Below are 18,602 nucleotides of genomic sequence, written 5' to 3' on the forward strand. Positions count from 1 at the left end.
ATGTTTAAGTATGCCAAGTAAATGCCATCTTGCCAAAATAACCAGCCCAATAAAAGCATGAATATACTGTAAAATGTACATTCTTATACATAAAAATATCAAAATAAAGCCTTAAAAAATAATTAATTACACATTTGGTTAATTAGTTTAGAACAATACATCCCACTGTGGTGAGACATAAATAAAGGCAACAGTAATATTGAATCTTTACACAATAAAGAAAATAAAATTCATGGTGAGCCAGCACTCCTGAGTGGGTCTCATTTTGAGAGTAAAGAAGTCTTTTCCCTTTTTTTCATGTGATATGTCAAACCCTAAAGCAAACAGGATGTTCTTTTTGAAGATGCCCTAGCTCTGGTGTCTCTTCATGTGGAGGGCCAGGTGATCTGAGCGGGAGAAACAACGGCTGCACACGCCGCACTGGAAAGGCTTTGCCCCGGTGTGTTTCCTGAAATGGCGCGTCAGCTCATCAGAACGAGCAAAGCACCAATCACAGCCTTCCCAGGAGCACCGGTAGGGCTTCTCACCTTCAGGAGACAAAAATTAATAAAATGTTCTTAAGCAAAGCCAAAATAAACAATATTTTAGGAAACAACTCTTCCCCTCAGGTGTATGATGTTCATGAAATTGTTTCTTCGTACTCTGATAAACAAGTGTTAAAGGCGAACAAACTGACACCACGCCTCGTCTGTGAGCTATAAATCACTGCTTGTCTACACGTTTTCCCCTCACCCCCCTTTACTCAGAGCTGCAGGGTTTATGTGATTTGACAGCAGTGAGATGAGGGCCAAACAGAACGTATCTGCAAGCCAACTTTACTTCAACTCTGCCTGGCAACATCCCCACTTTCACCCCCAAATAAGATGTACAACAATAAAGGAGATTACCTGTGTGAGTCCGTATGTGGGCTTTTAAATGAGATGACTTTGTATAGACTTTTATACACCCTGAAAAATAAAGAGACAACTTGTTAAAGAGTCATTCATATCTTATGAAGTTTGGTTTTGTGAAAACATTACAAACATTTAGTAATGCACCCATTGTAGATACAGTAGGCCCTCGCTACTTCACGGTTCAACTTTCGCAGACTCGCTATGTCGCGGTTTGTCAACGTACCTTAACATAAAAAAACTGTACAGGTCACATGATTATCAACTTTAATATTACTCACATGATTGGGACAGTACTGGGTACTGTACAGTAAAAAGTAAAAAAAAATAAAATAAAATTCGGACAGGCGCTGCCATTTTGTAGTTTTCTCTCAATAAGGCTACACTGGATTCCCACTCATAATGACCACATTTCCCAGAAGCAAACAAGGCCCTGCCCAGAAGCCCAGTTTCCTTCTGCTGAAATATGCGGGTATGCGTGCTGCCGTATGTCCGGGGCTCCATCTGGAACCCATCGGGACTTTTATCGTCCAGACTTGGACCCAATCGACCACTTCCAGTCCACACCAGCCAACCAAAAGTCTGCCCCCACCGCCCCCAATGCGCTTCGCCACTCAGGGCTGCACTGAACGGAACCAGAACCGGACCCCCAGACTCAGCGGTGAACCTGAGAGATCCTAGAGGACTTCCAAGCAGGGATGCACCGCCGCTTATAACAGTGACTTTGACGCCCAGCGGATGCAGGGAAGCCGCACAGAACCCGCCATATCGGACCAGAACCAGAGCCGAACCAGACCTCCAGACCCATCTGTGAATCTTGAGAGCTGATAGCCCGCCCACGTGGACCTCAAAGCGGGAACACGCTAGTAAGTAAAATTTATAAGCTACTGTAACTGTACATATAAGTATGTTGTTAACATGACTCTGTTCTGGTCCAACTCGGTGGGTCTTGTTCTGGTCTGGCTCTCCTGTTCTGCAGAGTCTGGTGAGTAAAAATTACTAGCTACATATACAATACTGTATGTTGTGAAAATTATGTAGGTTTAAGAGTTTAGAACATTGCAAGGGTGTGGGAAGGGTTTCTAAAGCCTTAAAATACATACTAAAATAAATATAACATCACTACTTTGTGGATTTCCACTTATTGTGTGGGGGTGGGGGGTTGCTGGAACCTAAAGGCTCCAGTATACTGCCGCATACGTCCGTTCACGCGTACGTACGCGTGTACTGTACGCAGAGGGTTCAGACATGTTACTCCAGCGTACACCCTGAGCAACTGCAGAGCAGCTTCACAGACAAGGGGCGTTTACCTTCGGGACAAATTGAGGTCGCCAATTGGTCATTTGCTGACATGCCTACTGGATTGATTGACAAGTCGGAAAAAAGAAAAAAAAGCGAGCGCTGGCAGCCTCCATCGCATCGGTGTTCTGTGTTTATATGTTGTTAATAAAAAGATCAAAAAAAAAAAAAAAAAAAAACAGGGAGCGTTGGCTCTACAGCCCACACATCAGACCAGCCCACCAGGAAATCTTCAGACCCTCCCACAGCCATGCTGGACCTGAGTTTAATTCGCTCGTGACAAATTCCTTCATTTCTCACCATTTCAGTCATGGCATCAATGGAGGAGGAAGAGATCACTGCCTCTTGGCAAAAAAACAAAAGAAAAGGCCAGATCAGGGATGAAGAAGAGGAATTTAATACATTGGTGTCGCATACAAAACAGTCCGTCGCTGGGCAGTTTATTGTGCGACACCGCGTACGCGTATGCGGTCGTAAAAATATGAGCTTTGCACGGACATGCCCTGGGGGTTACGCTCGTACCTCTGCGTACGTACGTGCGTACTTCTGCGTACGTACGTGCGTGCCTCTGCATATGGATAAACGCGGCAGTATACTGGGGGCATAACCCCCACAATAAACGAGGGACTACTGTAGTTTGTTAAACGGTCTCAATTTGAAAATGTTTAATTCTGAACATATTGATGAGCTATTTGCTAATTAGCAGTACCAAGGCTACAGTGGACCGTTTCTGTTGGAAACCAACTTCAGTCTCTGTGGTTCTTAGAGGGCTGAGTGGTTAGAGTCGTCCTCCAATGAGAGAGTTGTTAGTTCGATTCCATCAGTATGCAGTCACATGTCCAATTTCCCTGGGCTCTTGCCTCTGATGTGTGTCTCTTCTGTGAATGAATGTGAACTATCCACTGATTAGACTCTATAGAATGATTTATACAGATTAGCTTTGTAGAAGTGTAGTCAAGTGTAAATGATGACACAGATTGTATTGTAAAGTGCTTTGAATATCATGGTTGGATAGAAAGATGCTTTAAATGGAAAGTCCAGTTACCATATGTTTCCTGCAAATAATATTTGTAAAGCTTTACACTGCCTTCAAATTCATTTTGCATCATTATTCTGGCAACAATATCCCGAGTTACCAACTGGAGGCGCCCCTGGCTATACTGGAGATATTTCTTGGTGCTGCCATTTGTGTTACCAATAAACAAGAGTGGATTCTATAGAAATACATTAGCAATTCAAAATGGACAGTGTAAAGGTTTATAATAACAGATTTCTAATGAACGGCTGTGGATTTTTTTAGGCTTAAGTTATTTAAGATGGCTAGACATTAGGCATAGCCCATGCTCAGAATAGCTGTTAACATAAACTAGTTGCAATTAAAATCATATTTTTCCAAACTGAGGTTGTTCAAAATGCTATTTACAACTGGTGAGACAAAAATAAAATAGGAAAATGTAAAAAAAAAAAAAATCACATATATTTTGCAAGTTATGACATAGAAAAGGAACATTTTAGCTTTACTATCACCACAGTATAACTATCAAAATGGTTTATTATCTGGGTGTCCAAAAACTTCTTTAAAAAGTCTTTAGTTAATCCAAAGTGCTGCTGCCAGAGTCAACTGGGGTTAGTGGGAGGGATCATATCTCTCCAGTTTTAGCTTCTTTCCATTGGCCTTCTGTCAAATTTAGAATCAATATCCAAATCTTACTTCTAACCTACAAAGCTCTCAACAACCTAGCTCCATCTTTCATTACAAATCTTATTGTAACCATACTTTCCTAAAAGAGTGCTTCACTCTCAGACTGCAGGCTTACTTGTGGTTCCTATAGTTTCCAAAAGTAGAATAGGAGGAAGATATTTCATTATCAGGCTCCTCTCTTGTGGAACCAACTTCCAGTTTCTGTCCGTGAAACTGACACATTGTCCAGTTTTAAGACTGGACTTAAGACTTTCTGTTTTGATAAATCCTATAGTTAAGGTTAACTTGGGTTTCCTGAACTATCTCTTAATTATGCTGCTTTAAGATTTTTTATGCTTTAAATGCTAAAGGACAAACTGACCACATTTCCTCACTCTGCTGCTGTCTTTACTTTAACATTTTTTTATGTGTGTGTCTTCCAACAGGGGACACATCTGGACCTGTAATACTATGTTTGCTCGTTTCTCCTTCCTGTCCGTTCAACCCCAGCCGGTCGAAACAGATGACCGCTCGTCCTGAGCCTGGTTCTGCTGGAGGCTTCTTCCTGTTAAACTGGAGTTTTTCCTGTCTACTGTTGTCTTTGTGCTTGCTCAGGATGGGAGACTGCGACAAAGTTAAAATTCATCTCAATTTGCTGGCGTCCTTAGACAGAGAACTTTTACTAATTGGCTTATTTTTTAATGTATATGAAAGTTTTTGTACTTCTCTTGGGACTTGGCATTATATAAATAAACTGAACTGAAATGAAACTTCTCACCTGAGACATTGCAGTGGTGAATCCTCCTCTTTTCTAGATCAGGATTATTCCTCCGATTGTACATGGCTGGAGATGAATGTGCCAACACCGGGGACAGTGGATCAACACCTGGTGTTGTCTGAACAGATCCCAAGTTTGAATGCTGGACCATTATTGCCTCTGGATTTTGAATTAATCTAGCGGCGTAATTTTGATCTTGAATCAGAGGCAAGCTGGAAGTCTGTCCAGGATTAATGGATCTAGGAGTTTGAAAAGTTAACTTGGAGGCAATACTGGCTCCATAGGAGGGAGGTGGGGGGAGGTTGTGAAGGAGCTCCTTGCTCCTGTCTGGACTTGGAGGCTCGGAGTTTGGTGGAGAGGGCGGCCAATAAGATGCTCCAAACTCATGGCCTGCACAAACATTTTCATTTGGAAGACTTAATGGGATCATGGGGTCGTGGTTCACCTCCAATCCACAAGCAAACTTCTCCAAGTCAGTGTTCAGAAGATGAAACATGGAAACTTCCTGAAGATCAGGAGCTTCTGTTTTGATGGAAAAGCCGCCACTAGGATTGTCTTCTGCTTTGAAAACACCTGAGTATTCTGAAAGAGCTGCTGGTACTTCGTTTCCTTGGCAGGTGGGGGGCATCAGGGTGCGCAATGCCTCTGTTTTGATCGGTGCCACAGTCCTGCAGAGGTCGGGGTGTAAGTGCATGACATCAGGAAGAAACAAACTCATGTTGACACTGTAAGGGGAGGCAAGGTGTTCAGTGAAAGGTGGCTCCAGCATGAGCCTGCCATCCCTGCACAGCAGTTTGGAATTTACAACATCCTGTGGGTGCGGACACAAGAGGCCATCCATCTCTGATTTACCCTGGGAGAGAGGAGCAAAGGAGAAATTATCAGGTCGGACTTAATCACTCAAGAGGGAGGCAAATGATTTATGACGACTCACATTAGACTTGAAATCACGTGATTTAGAAAACTGCTCTCAAAGGTTGAGCGAGATCTCTGGCTGGAAGCCAACCTGCTTTCATTTCTAGAGTTTTACATATCCAAATATAATGAAACATGATCTGGTCTTTACCAGGCTCAACGATATTTAAATTTAACCTCGTGTGAACAGAAACAGAATCCACCATCTTACTAATTTAACAAAAAATGTGCCAATATGGAAAATATGTGAGTGAAAAATTACATCCACTCGTGCTGCTTCTGTAGGACTGAGGAGCAGAAGTTGCCGTCAGGTGGTGCACTTACTTAACTGATCACGTTTGGAATGATCACCTCTATAAAATCAGTAGTTTGGGCCATTTGTTAGTTTGGAGTCAACAGGTTTGTGTTAACACAATGTCAAGACAAAAAGAGATCAGCAATGACCTTAGAGAGGCCACTGTTGTTCCCATCAACCTGCAGACTTAAAGGTCATTTTCAAACAATCTGGAGTCCATCGGTGAGATGATTACTCACAAGAGGAAAACAATTGAAGCCAATCTTCCCAGATGTGGACATTCCAGGAAATGCACCACAAAAACAGATCATGCAATGCTCAGAAATATCGCAAAATCCACACACACACACACACAAAAAAATCTTATCTCATACTTTACAGACCTAGTAAAGTTAATTAACAAGTATGGCTTGTTTGGAAGAGTTACAGCAAAAAAAAAAAAAAAAACTCTTCTCTGGCAGCACAGCATCTGGATGAACCACACAACTTCTGTAACATTTTTTTAACAGATGAGATCAAGCAAGATATGTTTACCCATAATGCAATGCAATCTTTGTAGAAAACTGAGCACATAGGAGCATAAACACCAAGAGTCAAGCATGGTGGTGAAAGTATGATGGTTGTTTTCAGCCACAAGACATGGTCACCTTACAATCAATTTTCTCTGTAGGCCAAAACTTTCTAGAGTCAAATGTGAGTCCGTGTGTCTGACAGCTGAGGCTGGGATCATCATGGATCAAGAAACCTGGACAATGATCACAAACACAGCAGCACATTTACAACAGAAAGGTGAAAAAAGAAAAAGAATCAATGTGTTTCAATGGTCCAGTTGAAGTCCAGTCCTCAGTTAAACTTTGTGTTGGGATCTTAACAGAATTATGCAGAAATAAAGTCTGCAAATGTTTTGAAGCCGACGAACTGAAGCAACGTTGGAATAAAAAAGTGGGAAAAAAAAATTCCCCTCAAAGAAAGCGAGCAACTGGAAAAGTCATGTTGGTTTTATAAACTGCTGAATCACGGAGCAAATTCCACAGTTCAGGTTAGACTCAAATAATATTAGAAAACAGAATATTTTTATTTTTCTCATGGCTGTGCAAAAATCTCTCAAACTTTGCAAACTGTACAAAGCAGGCCTCAGAATGAAACTGGATTTATGGCCTGCACCTCCCGCTCCCTCCTTTGAGCAGCTCCAGCCTTTAGCTGTTTGGAAACACATTGCTGAAACGAGAACATCCAGTTTCTGTGTAGCCCAACAAGTTTCAGGACATGGCAGCTCACCCTGAATGACAGCCTCAGTGGAGACATTCAGAGCTGCAGGAATCCCATCAGGATCGCTTTCATTAGATAATCTGAAGTCAACACGAGTATAATCCTGTGCGACTGGTGCAGATTCACCTACCAGATCATACCCATGAACGGGTGGGCTTCCCGGGGTGGCATCCCTCCTCCCGTCACAAAGCACTTGTCCGTGATCCTCACCTCTCCGACCGTCTGCTGCCAGAGGTGTGGCGTGCAGAGACTGCGCGCGCTGCCCCGCTGCAGCCCAGTCATTAGTATTCCTCAGAGCAGCGGCCATCAGACACCAGCCCTGAACCCTCAGCACAAATTCAGCAAATAAGTGGCGACGATGGTTGGAAACAACCTGTTCGCTCGAGCAGCTGTCATGCGCTGACTCCGCTCTGCTCTTGTCGAATTACGCATGTACGTGATATGCGCGCGAGCGCAGGGCGGGGCGCACCGCAACAGCCAGGGACACCTCCTGTCAGAAACACACTGCTGGCTGAGACCAAGTGAACCACTTATGATTACTGAACACACTTTGAAGGGATGCTCCGCCCATTTAAAAGTGGGGGTTCGAGTAAATGTTGAGGGGAAACAATATCTTACCTGTTGTAGATAGCTCAGAATTAAACTGTTTCTCCAAATTGAGGCTTTTTCAAGAGATATAAGCAAAATATGATTTACTGCTTGCTATGACAGGTGGGCGTGTAAGGGTCTGTGTCTCGGTCTGTTTTTCTGTTTGAACATCTCACTAACCAGTGGATGAATTTTAATGAAGCTCCCAGAAAAAGAAAAAAATCTGTGTCCACCTATTTTACAAACAATCAAATTCAGAGTTGTTTCCACAGAGAACTGACTTTCACAGACACAAAAAGGGTTACAGCTCCGTCATGTTTACAGAAAAATCTGGTGTGGTAGTAGCTGAGAGTCATGTCCATTAAGAACTGAGTGCTAACTGATCACATAAGATCTTTGTTTGAAACGTCGGCATTAAATGTTGGAGTAACACCAACAGTCCATGCTCAATAATCCAGGTTACAAATCCAACTATTCAGTCAGGTCATCTGGACGGTTTCTTTTTTTTTTTTTTTTTTGCTGAGATGTTTCATCCTTCATCCAAAAGACTTCTTCAGTCTGAGAAGCAAACAAACTGGAGGCACAGAAATAGCACACTCCCATAGTGGGAAAAAACAAAAAACAACAACAATGAAAAAAAAACAACCTAATTTGCTGGTGATAAGATGGTTTCTGGGGCCCGCCCTCTCCCCCAACACTCCTCTGAGGCAGTCATGCCAAAAATGGAGTAATCCCTGCCTGTTGAAAAAATATATATAAAAAAAATCATAAACCAGTGTTTTTCAAAGTGGCGGCCGTGGCCCGGGCCACCAAGGGAGCTCCACAAAGCTGGAGAGAAGAAGATTAAAACAAAGCAAAAAAATAATAAATAAATAAATAATAATAATAATTTAAAAAACGCCCACTAGGGCAATCTGTATCTGTCATTTTATAGATAAACACACTTGAGAGAGAGGTATTTTGTTTGTTTGTTTGTTTGTTTTGTTCTTCTGGTCAACAGTTTGTTGAAAAGTTGTTGTTTTTTCCAGTGGGAATATAACACAGCGTTTAAAACGTGTTAGTTAATAAAATTTTTATGCTCAGCAGCTGTGATAATTAATTGAATATAGTGAATACATTTTAAAACATTCTAAAAGTTGATGTTTCTTTCCATATTTTGTAACATTGTTTGTGCTTGCTAAAGCTGTTTTGGAGACCATGGCATGGAAATGTTCGGGAACCCCCATAAACCAAAGTGCTGATTTTCCCAGTTGGCCAGTTCAAAATGGTTGCCACAACTAATTAAACTCAGTAAACACAAAGAGCTACAACTCAGACATGTTTACAGATACTGAGCTATAATTTATAAATAAAAAAAAATATAAAGGTTGAATGAATTTGATATGGTAGTTGCTGAGACTCATCCCTAACAGATACCGAGAGCACTAAAACTTGCATATCGTTGTTCTCAGCTTTAGCATGTTAGGCAGCAGGTCATAACATGTCCACAGCAAACTCTACTTTAAAATGTCTGGAAGAGCCCTTTAAAAAGAAATGGAGTTTGTGAGTCAGAGTTTTACTCATCGTTGTCCAGGGTCATTTATGGTAAACTCTTTGGAATGTGTTTTTATTTGAGGTCATGAAGGAGTTTTCAAACCTCGCAGACAAACTTCTTCCTGCTTCCTGATCTTCCTTCTTTTTACAACCAGATTATTTCAATATTCTTCATTTCTTCACTGCTTTTCGTTCGATCACCCGACAAAGCTTTAGATCCTGGTGTGGCATGCAACACCACTGTGGTGCAGCTGTCTGTCAGGACTGCATGTTTCATGCCAACATTCCTGCAGCAATGACGCCCAGCATTAAATGCACTGTTTCTTTTTACATTCATCAGGTCTGATCCATTCCTGCTGTTATTTAGATCTTCCTGTTTAAATAAAGGTCAGACAAACACACATGCAATGCACTTTTCTTTACTGTTTTTGTCTGTTCAGTATCATTAAAAAAACATACATGGTGTTTGAGTCTTTGTTTGGTTTCTTTCTTGAGATCACAGTGACACGCTTCAGTTTGCCAGAACTGATGTATGAATTATCAGCGACACACTGGAACTGTGCGCAGCCACGTCAACACAGACAGAGACAATTGTTTATGCATAAAAACTTGGTGTGTGTACTTTTTTTTCATGTGACATGTGTACTGCCACTCCCATCCACTTGTTCCTTGAGGCACTTCTTGTCCTCTTTTTGAAATCCTGTAACAACACCCGTTACAGGCCTGACTGAACATGTTGTGAATATGAGCTGCATGGAGTTAAATAAGGTCACACACAGGAACAGAAACAAGAGCAAAATATACAGTTTATAAAACATTTCTGTTTACCCACTGAAAAAACTCAGACTGATGCAATCTATTTGATGTTGACATGGCACACAACATATATTATTATTATTATTATTATTATTATTATTATTATCATTATTATTATTGTTATTTCTTCTGCTATTTCTTACTTCGCTGTGGTGATCCCTGAAGAAGGGAGCAGCCAAAAGAAGAAAAATATATATACAGTGGTCCCTCGCTACTTCACGGTTTGTTTATCGCAGACTTGCTCTATCGCTTTTTTCAAAATAAGATTGAACATGACACACAATTGGCTGATTGAGGGATGAACCACACGATAGGCAAGGAATTTTATTTAAAATAAATTATTTTTTATTATTTAGCACCTGCTGCACATTTGTACAGCCCACGCTGCTGGGTAAACTTCCTGCTGCAGCTGATCAGCTGTTCTCTGTGCAGAGCTGAGAAGTGGGCGTGGCCAAGAGAACTTGCAGGTGGCAAAGAGCAGAGGAGGCAGCGAGATAAAATCATGACATTCTGTGCTCTTTTAGAGCTTTAGAGTTTAGAAACGTTGTTTAGAATATTAAAAGAGTGTGGGAAGGATTTAAAATATATAATAATATATAATAATATATATATATATATATATATATATATATATATATATATATATATATATATATACTGTATATACTAAAATAAACTACTACTTACTACTTGTACTACTATTTCTACTTTGCGGTTTTTCATTTATCGCGGGGCTCCAGGGTACAGATCCCCTGCGATAAACGAGGGACTATATTATTAAAAATACTACTAATAACAATAATAACCAACAAAAATTTGGTAAAATTCTTTATTTTTGTTTTTATTTTTGTAGAGCTGACATGTTGACCTTCAGATTAAAAGCACAGTTCTGGATTACCTGTTTTAAGTCTGAAGCTCTTTCTTGAGTTCTTTTTAGAGCTTTTCTGTCTGTTTGTTTGAGTTCTCTTTAATAAACACCAACTTGTTTTAATTGTTTTCATAAAGTTTCTCTTGGAAACACATCCTGGAAGGATCTTAACAGTTTTCCGGCTTCAAAGCTTTTGACAAAACTTTGAGCAATTTGCCACTTGCTTTGCAGGGTTTTGACTTCTGTCAACTAATGTTGAATTATGTATCATTTTTGTAGTCGGTCTGTAGCTATGAATTAAAATTGAATGTTTTATTTCCTTATATCCCTTTAGTTTTGTATTTCTATGCTAATCAATTTTATTAGTAGTAAATGTAGGTACTTTCGGACATATTATAAAGAAATATTCAGATTTTTAAGTTCCAGTTGAATAGATTTTGGAATATTTACAAAATACATCTAACAATGTAAACTTTGTAATTCTTCATAAAGAAAGTATTTCTGTGTTCAAATTTTCTTTCATAATGCAGTATAAGAAAAGAAATCTGAAAAGATATCCCCAAGACTGTGGATCATTCAGTTGGGAGCTGACCGATTGCCTGTCATGTCTTGACCTTTCAAAGTGCAATTTAAATCCACAAACATCTGAACTCCAAGAGGAGCAACTGTCACTTTTGGCCGTGGCTCTTTCCTGTACGACGAATGGGATTCAAGCCCTTCTCCAGAGCCCCCACCCCCCATTCATATTAAAACCCTGCAATATGTCTAACAACTGCAGAGCAGAGGAGAGAGAATGTGCGGTATGTGCTCACAGCATCACAACTCATCTGTCTGCCAGCCTCTCAGGGATTAATATGGCTGAGACAAAATGGGACTGGAAAATAAAGTTATGCACCAAACTGATACTCCACTGGCTTCTTGTTCTTCTTCGCGTTCTTCTTTGTGTTCTTCTAAGGTTTTATGCACCATTTCTGATCAGGGAGAACTACAATACAACAAGCTCCTCATGTGAATATTTAACTTTATGCTTGTACTGATCACATTTTTTTGCACTGTTGTGTTAACTTATTGTGTAAATAAAGTTTTGTTAAATATCAAAATCTTCTTGTTATTGTTGTTGTTGTTGTTCTTCTTCTTCTTGTTGTTCTTGTTGTCCTAGTCACCTTTTTTTAAACACTGTTCTGTTAACTTATTGTGTAAATAAAGTTTTGTTAAAAATAAAAATGTTCTTGTTCTTGTTCTTCTTCTTGTACTTCTTCTTGTTCTTGTTGTCCTGATCACCTTTTTTAACACTGTTGTGTTAACTTATTGTGTAAATAAAAGCAAAATCTTCTTGTTCTTGTTCTTCTTGTTGTCCTGATCATCTTTTTTTAACACTGTTGTGTTAACTTAATGTGTGAATTAAGTTTTGTTAAAAATCTAAATCTTCTTCTTCTTCATCTCACTGTATCCCAGTACAATGACAATAAAGTTTATTCTGAATCTGATTCTTGTTCTTCTTGTTCTTGGTGTTGTTGTTGTTCTTCTTCTTATTATTAATGGAGTACATTACAGCAAAACCACTAAGTTTAAATCCCAAACTTTAAAGTTTTTAGTGTCCGAAGCAAAAACGGCTGTTTACTTGTCTCGCAGGGACAGACTGCAGGCTGGACCTCAACTTGATGCCGTGGCTCTGTGGAAGTGAACATCAAGGCCAGACTGGTGCTGAAGTTTTGCTTCCACAGAGACGTTGGACACTTGGGGAATTTGGTGAAACTGTGAGGATTTAAGAAGGTTTTATGCACCATTTCTGATCAGGGAGAATTACAATACAACAAGCTCCTCATGTAAATATTTTATTTTAAGCTTGTCCTGATCACCTTTTTTAACACTGTTAACTTATTGAGTAAATAAAGTTTTATTAAAAATCAAAATCTTCTTCTTCAAGTTGCCGTGATCGTCTGGGGCATCCCTATCCACACACTTAGGGAAATTGGTGCTTCCAGGCCAGGCACTCTCATCAAAAACAAACAAAAACCTGCCTCTGTATCGATATGTTCATCTCAGCTGAAACTAACATTTCTGTTAATGTTATTGAAAAACTGGCCAAATATAAAAACAAAGAAACAGAAACTGAGTGTAAGTGGGGCCTAAAAATATCACATTTTCTACAAATAATAAGAACACTGTGACTTGTCAAAGAGGGGATGGAAAAGTCCAACCAAATCCCAGACAACAGCAAAGTGACAGAACTACAAAAAACTACAACACACAAAAAAAGCTACAAAGTTTTGAGACAAAGCTACAAAATTTTGTATTTCTAAAAACTAGAAAAAAATCACACTGTTGGGCAACAGCACATTTTTTATGAAAGGCACGTTCCATCAAATAAGCCATATTTATTTATTATTGCAGTCTAAGGGTCATAAAATAATTTCATGTAAACTTAAAAACAAAATGTAAATTTTTTTTTAGAGGAAACACGTTAAAAATAACTGCACTCAAACAAATATCACAGTAACAATAATTTTTTACAACAAACAGACTCATTTTATACTGATAGAAAAGCAGTGGCTTATCTTTATTATAATGCAAAGGAACATTACAAACAATGAGCTGTGAACGACTCGGCTGAGGAATAAGTGATGTTGGTGCAACTCTACACCACGTGCGCTGAAGAAATACTTGTGATGATAATTGTGTTTCAACTGTATAAACTATATTAAAGTACAAATGTTCAGTAAAACTTACTACAATACAAGAATCTGGTATCTTGGAATGTTTGTTCATGTTTTTATTATTTTACAGAATCTTCAAAGATGCTGTTATTCATATTCATATTAATATTCAAAGATTCTTTATTGTCGTTCCACCACATGAACAACATTATGTTCACAGGGTCCCGGTTACATCCAACAATAAAATGTAAAAGAAAAACAGTAATAAGATCTAAGATATGAACTAAGAAAAACATCAACTAAAATATAGAACTAATAAAAACATAAAAACATTATTGATTAACGTAAATACTATGCGTTTGAATGTGTGATGCTAGCAGGCTTTTACTAATGTCTACACGCACGCACACACACACACACACACACACACACACACACACACGCACGCACGCACGCACGCACGCACGCACGCACGCACGCACACATACACACACACAGGCACTAATGTTAAACGACAAACTCACATATAATATCAGTGGCAAAACTTTTTATTTTTTCCAATTATACACCCCGTGAACATTTTACTTCTTTATTTCTGGTGCTATTTTTAAGTAAATGAATAAAAATACTTGCTGCTGTTTTATTAGACAAAAACTTTAAGGATTTTATCAGAAATTACTGTTTTCTTTCTTCCTATATTTCCAAAACATAAACCGTTTTCATCACCTTGTAATATAAAATCACTCAAGACATGTGAACATTTGCTAAAGTAAAAATATTATATTTTTTATTACAAGCTTTTCTTAATCACCAACCAAAATCTTTTTGCCCCATCTTTTTTTAGATGAATAATCATTTATCTCACAGTAAAATTTGGTTGAAACGGTTTGTTTATCTTATATCGTAGATCCTTATATACAGTTTCTGTTTATAATTTATATTTTTGCTACTGTTGGGTGTAACTGGGACCTTGAGTACACAGTTTCATTACACCTCATGTACCACATGTGATGCAAATGAAAATTTATTATTAACCTTTATTTAGCCATTGAGATCACTTTTAAAAAGGGAGACCTGGACCTGCAGGCAGTCTGACATGCATGTTTTTGGTCTGTGGGAGGAAACTGAGTACAGGAGAAAACCCACGCAAGCATGAGAAGAACATGCAAACTCCACACAGAAAGACCCCAGGTCCAACTGGGGATTGAACCCGGGACCTTCTTGCAGTGAGGCAACAGAGCTAACCACTGAGCTGGCGTGCTGCCAACAATAAAGAACCTTGAACTTGAACAAACTCAGAAGCTAAAGAACACCATAATTTTTATAAAAATTTAAAACATAAAGAAATACACAAATAAATTAGGGAATAAATTTGGAGAGTAAAGTATTATTTGTACACACTGTAAACTAACAAAGTAAAACATAAAAAAGGTTATCAGTGCAGTTTGTTATAGATTTCCAAGCATATTTATACAATTCTGAAAAGTGGGTCTGCACTCAATGTAAACAAACATTGAACCATTTCACGACCTGCCCAAGTGTTAAACACCCCCTTTTCTTTTTTCATTTATTGCAAATGAGCTTTAAAGTTTTAGCATCTGTCCCAAAAATAAATAAATAAATAAATAATTTCAAATCAAACAAAATGAAGCCTAATCTTTCTTGCAGCCTTTTATGTTTAACCATCTTCAAGTAGGTGCTTGTCTCTCCCAGCAGAGGGCAATGGTCAGCTACAGGTGAGCCTCTTTCTTCACAGGGCTTGTTCTATGAAACTGTTGGAGAAAAACGTTTTGATTCTGTGTACATATATATATATATATATATATATATATATATACACCTCGAATACCGCCTATATTGTGAGTGTACATGGGATGTTGTGTCTTCAAAGTAAGGCTGTTGTTATCTGGATTTGCTTTAGCCGATTCAAACAAAAGCCTTTTAAAGCACTCATCTTCAATAAACATTTAAATCAGCTCTTATGGGTAGATCCAAGGACAATTATGTGTGGAAACCTGCTTAATGCATATTTCATCTGACTTTCTACATTCTCTTTTAAACATCAAGCAGGAACTCGGCATTATAATTCATTTGATGTCGGTTTTGCAGAGCCTGCCCTTGAAAAAAAAAAATACATGGAGTCGTTTCTACTTTGCCTTCGTTGTTTTTTTTGTGTCAAGTTTTGCTGAGATCTAAACTTGGCTTTGTGACTCTGCTCAGCATTTATGTGATGCGACTTGGTTTCATTAGACAGTAATCATTTCCATACAGCACGCAACATTAGAGGACTCCTGTTTGCAAAACAGCAGATGAGGCTGATGCTGTCCTCTGGGGAGAAATTCAATATAATTTGTTAATTAAATGGAATAATTTAATTACAGTAACTTCAAAAGCATTCATCAATATAATTGTTTTCAGAGCCACCATTTTAATTGAGGTTTAAGTGAAAACAAGTCCATTTCTAATGCCGGTAATGTGCTGACATCGTTCTCCCGCCCTCCATTTGTTCCCCTCTCTGATCTTCCAGTGCCGTTCCTCCACCGTGTTCTCGTTTGATAGCCGGCCACGGCACGTCAGCAACACCAAAACATTTATTACAGCCGTTTAATTTAACCTCTCTACGCGAAGAACAGAGATGAGACAGAGGCGCCCTGAAAAGTCTCACTGTTCGGCCTTCTAATCTGATCCCCCCTCCTTTTCGTGACTCTAAACATACCACGGCCATTTAAACAGTCTTAGATTTCACCACAAAGACAGCTGAAATAGTCCAATTCATTCTTCAGGGCTCTAAATAATAAAACATAATTTTAGTCTAATCTGCCTGAAGAATGTCCTGTTTGAAGTTGACAGGGTTCTTCTATCTTCTGGGGGAATAATTGCCTTTTTGAGTCCAGCAGCAGAGGCCACTGAGGTAAGCCACGGCGAGGGCCCGCACCTTACAGGTGTGCCCTTGGACGAGACAACCTGCTCCTTGTTCTTCAGGGTTGGAGGTAGGGGGCCGAGAGGGAGAGCTGATGAGGGACAGGAGACGGGGAGGGGGGATCTGAAAGAATTCATCTTCCAGTTTACAAGGCAGCACCACTCTGCACTTCTCAGATCACATGTGTGGCCATCGCGCAGCGAACAAAGACGACGCTGATCTCCAGTAATTCCTCCTTGTCCGATACCGGCGGACAAATTCTTCTACTTAAACTTTTACTGTGTTGTCGGACTGCATTTTTGTGGGTGTAATCTGTTAAATTTTGATGACTGTAAAGTGACATTTATTGCTCGTAAAGTGCAGGCTCGTCTTTCCAATCCATCAGCGCTCCACAGATCCTGTGTGGCCATTGATTATGGTGTTAAACATTAATTTCTGGTTAAAGTTTACCTATTAATCCGACGAGTACTTTTTGAGACAAATTGACTCTCTGCGTCACTTTGTTCAACTTTTCTGATTTTTTTTTAATGGGGTCCTGTTAATTGTGCACAGAAATCTGTCCCTTTTTTTCTGAGCACGGTGCTGAATGCTGGCAAACAGCTGTCCCAGCTCTGGAGAATCATATGGAAGAATGCATTATCGGCCTTGTTTGAATATTCCCTCAGATTTGGAATAATCAGGCAGCTATTCAGCAGTGAGATGGCTGTGCACAGATGCCAAAGCACAGCTGAGGGAAACACAACGGCGTAATGTAGCTGAAACACATATAAACCATGGAAAAAATACACAAAAAACAAGTAATGCAGGTGTGCTTTTTAATTTTTCTACACACTTATTATACATAAAAGTGAGGTGCCATCTTTCTTTCTATTTCCTGTTTTTTAAATTACGTCTTGTTCAAGGTGATCCTTGAGCTTTGCATATGGCTGATTAATCTTATTGCTCAGTAGCTAACATTGATCACAGAAATGATTAGAAATGCATTAGTCAGCAGGCTGTTTGGAGAGGCTGCCTTTAAGTGCTAGTGCCAATGCATTTTCTATAGGTGTCCATGTTTTTAATTTTGTTATATAGTATTTTGCAAATGGATGCATGCGTGCGGCTCAAATACAGCATCAGAGCTTTAATGCTTACAGACATAATTTAATCTCCTAGATGGCAGGCCTGATGGACTGTGTAGCAAAGGGATCCCTGCTAAATTCATTATGCTAAAAGTTGCGAGATCTCACTGGCTGATGAAATGAAAGCAGAACCAAGAACGTGTTTGCATTTTTTGCTGGATATCAAAATATCAAAAAGATGTCCTGTGTTTGCATCATGACGTTGGGGAATGCTCTCTTTGTTTTTGCCTTAAAATGGGAGAAATTAAATTTAATTAAATACCATATTTTTGGACTATAAGGTGCACTTAAAATCCTTTCATTTTCTCAAAAATTGACAGTGAGCCTTATAATCCGGTGTGCCTTATATATTAATTCTGGTTGTGCTTACTGACCTCAAGCCGATTTTATGTGTTTATTGTGAATGAGTTGAATAAAGTTTGACTTATCTGACTGTTTTGTTTTTTGTTTCTTAATGCGCCTAATAATCCGGTGTGTCTTATGTATGAAAATAGACCCACTCATTGATATTGCTCCTTATAATCTGGTGCATTCATTCATTCAACCTTTATTTAGACAGGTAAATCCCATTGAGCCTCGAGGACTCATTTACAAGAGAGACCTGATTTCAACAAAGAATGATGACAACAATGGACAACAGCGACAACAATAAACAGTTATAAAAAGTCATACTCCAGGTTTTTTTTTTTTTAACAAATAGGATGGCTAAAAAAAAGTAACAAAAAACAGCTAGATTCTAAGGCGAATGTAGAAAACTAAAAACAGGAACATATCTGCATTGGTCCCTGCCAGGAGTCCAACAGATTCTTAAAGCCAAAGGTGGAGAGCTTCAGATCTTTTTGTAAGATATTCCAGGAAACAGGAGCAGAGTAGGAGATGTAAGAGTACCACTGCCTGCAGCTCTTCCTCCAAGATGGCCGCTAATTAATCACACCTGACGGCCATCAGACTGAGGAGGCTCTCCTACTACAA

The 18,602-nt window shown here is 39.1% G+C and overlaps 1 protein-coding gene across 1 annotated transcript; it reads right to left on the reverse strand.

The window, feature by feature from the left end:
• Nucleotides 1–289: 289 nt before the first annotated feature.
• On the reverse strand, nucleotides 290–7,557 carry klf5b (Kruppel-like factor 5b). The gene is made up of 4 exons (XM_037686592.1): nucleotides 7,258–7,557; nucleotides 4,649–5,501; nucleotides 888–947; nucleotides 290–527 (listed from the first exon to the last, which is right to left on the reverse strand). The coding sequence occupies exons 1-4, from the start codon at nucleotides 7,432–7,434 to the stop codon at nucleotides 349–351; spliced, it is 1,269 nt and encodes a 422-aa protein (XP_037542520.1). The 5' UTR covers nucleotides 7,435–7,557; the 3' UTR covers nucleotides 290–348.
• Nucleotides 7,558–18,602: the final 11,045 nt, after the last annotated feature.

This window comes from Nematolebias whitei, chromosome 13, assembly GCF_014905685.2.
Source record: "Nematolebias whitei isolate Nwh7 chromosome 13, NemWhi1, whole genome shotgun sequence".
NCBI classification, from domain to species: domain Eukaryota; kingdom Metazoa; phylum Chordata; class Actinopteri; order Cyprinodontiformes; family Rivulidae; genus Nematolebias; species Nematolebias whitei.

Excerpts from the sequence above, each read along its gene's own strand:
- klf5b (XM_037686592.1), bottom strand. The coding sequence starts at position 7,434 with ATGGCCGCTGCTCTGAGGAATACTAATGACTGGGCTGCAGCGGGGCAG. Across the intron at positions 5,502-7,257 it reads CCGTTCATGGGTATGATCTG|GGTAAATCAGAGATGGATGG; the intron begins GTAGGTGAATCT and ends CCTCTCTCCCAG. Across the intron at positions 528-887 it reads CCACATACGGACTCACACAG|GTGAGAAGCCCTACCGGTGC; the intron begins GTAATCTCCTTT and ends TGTCTCCTGAAG.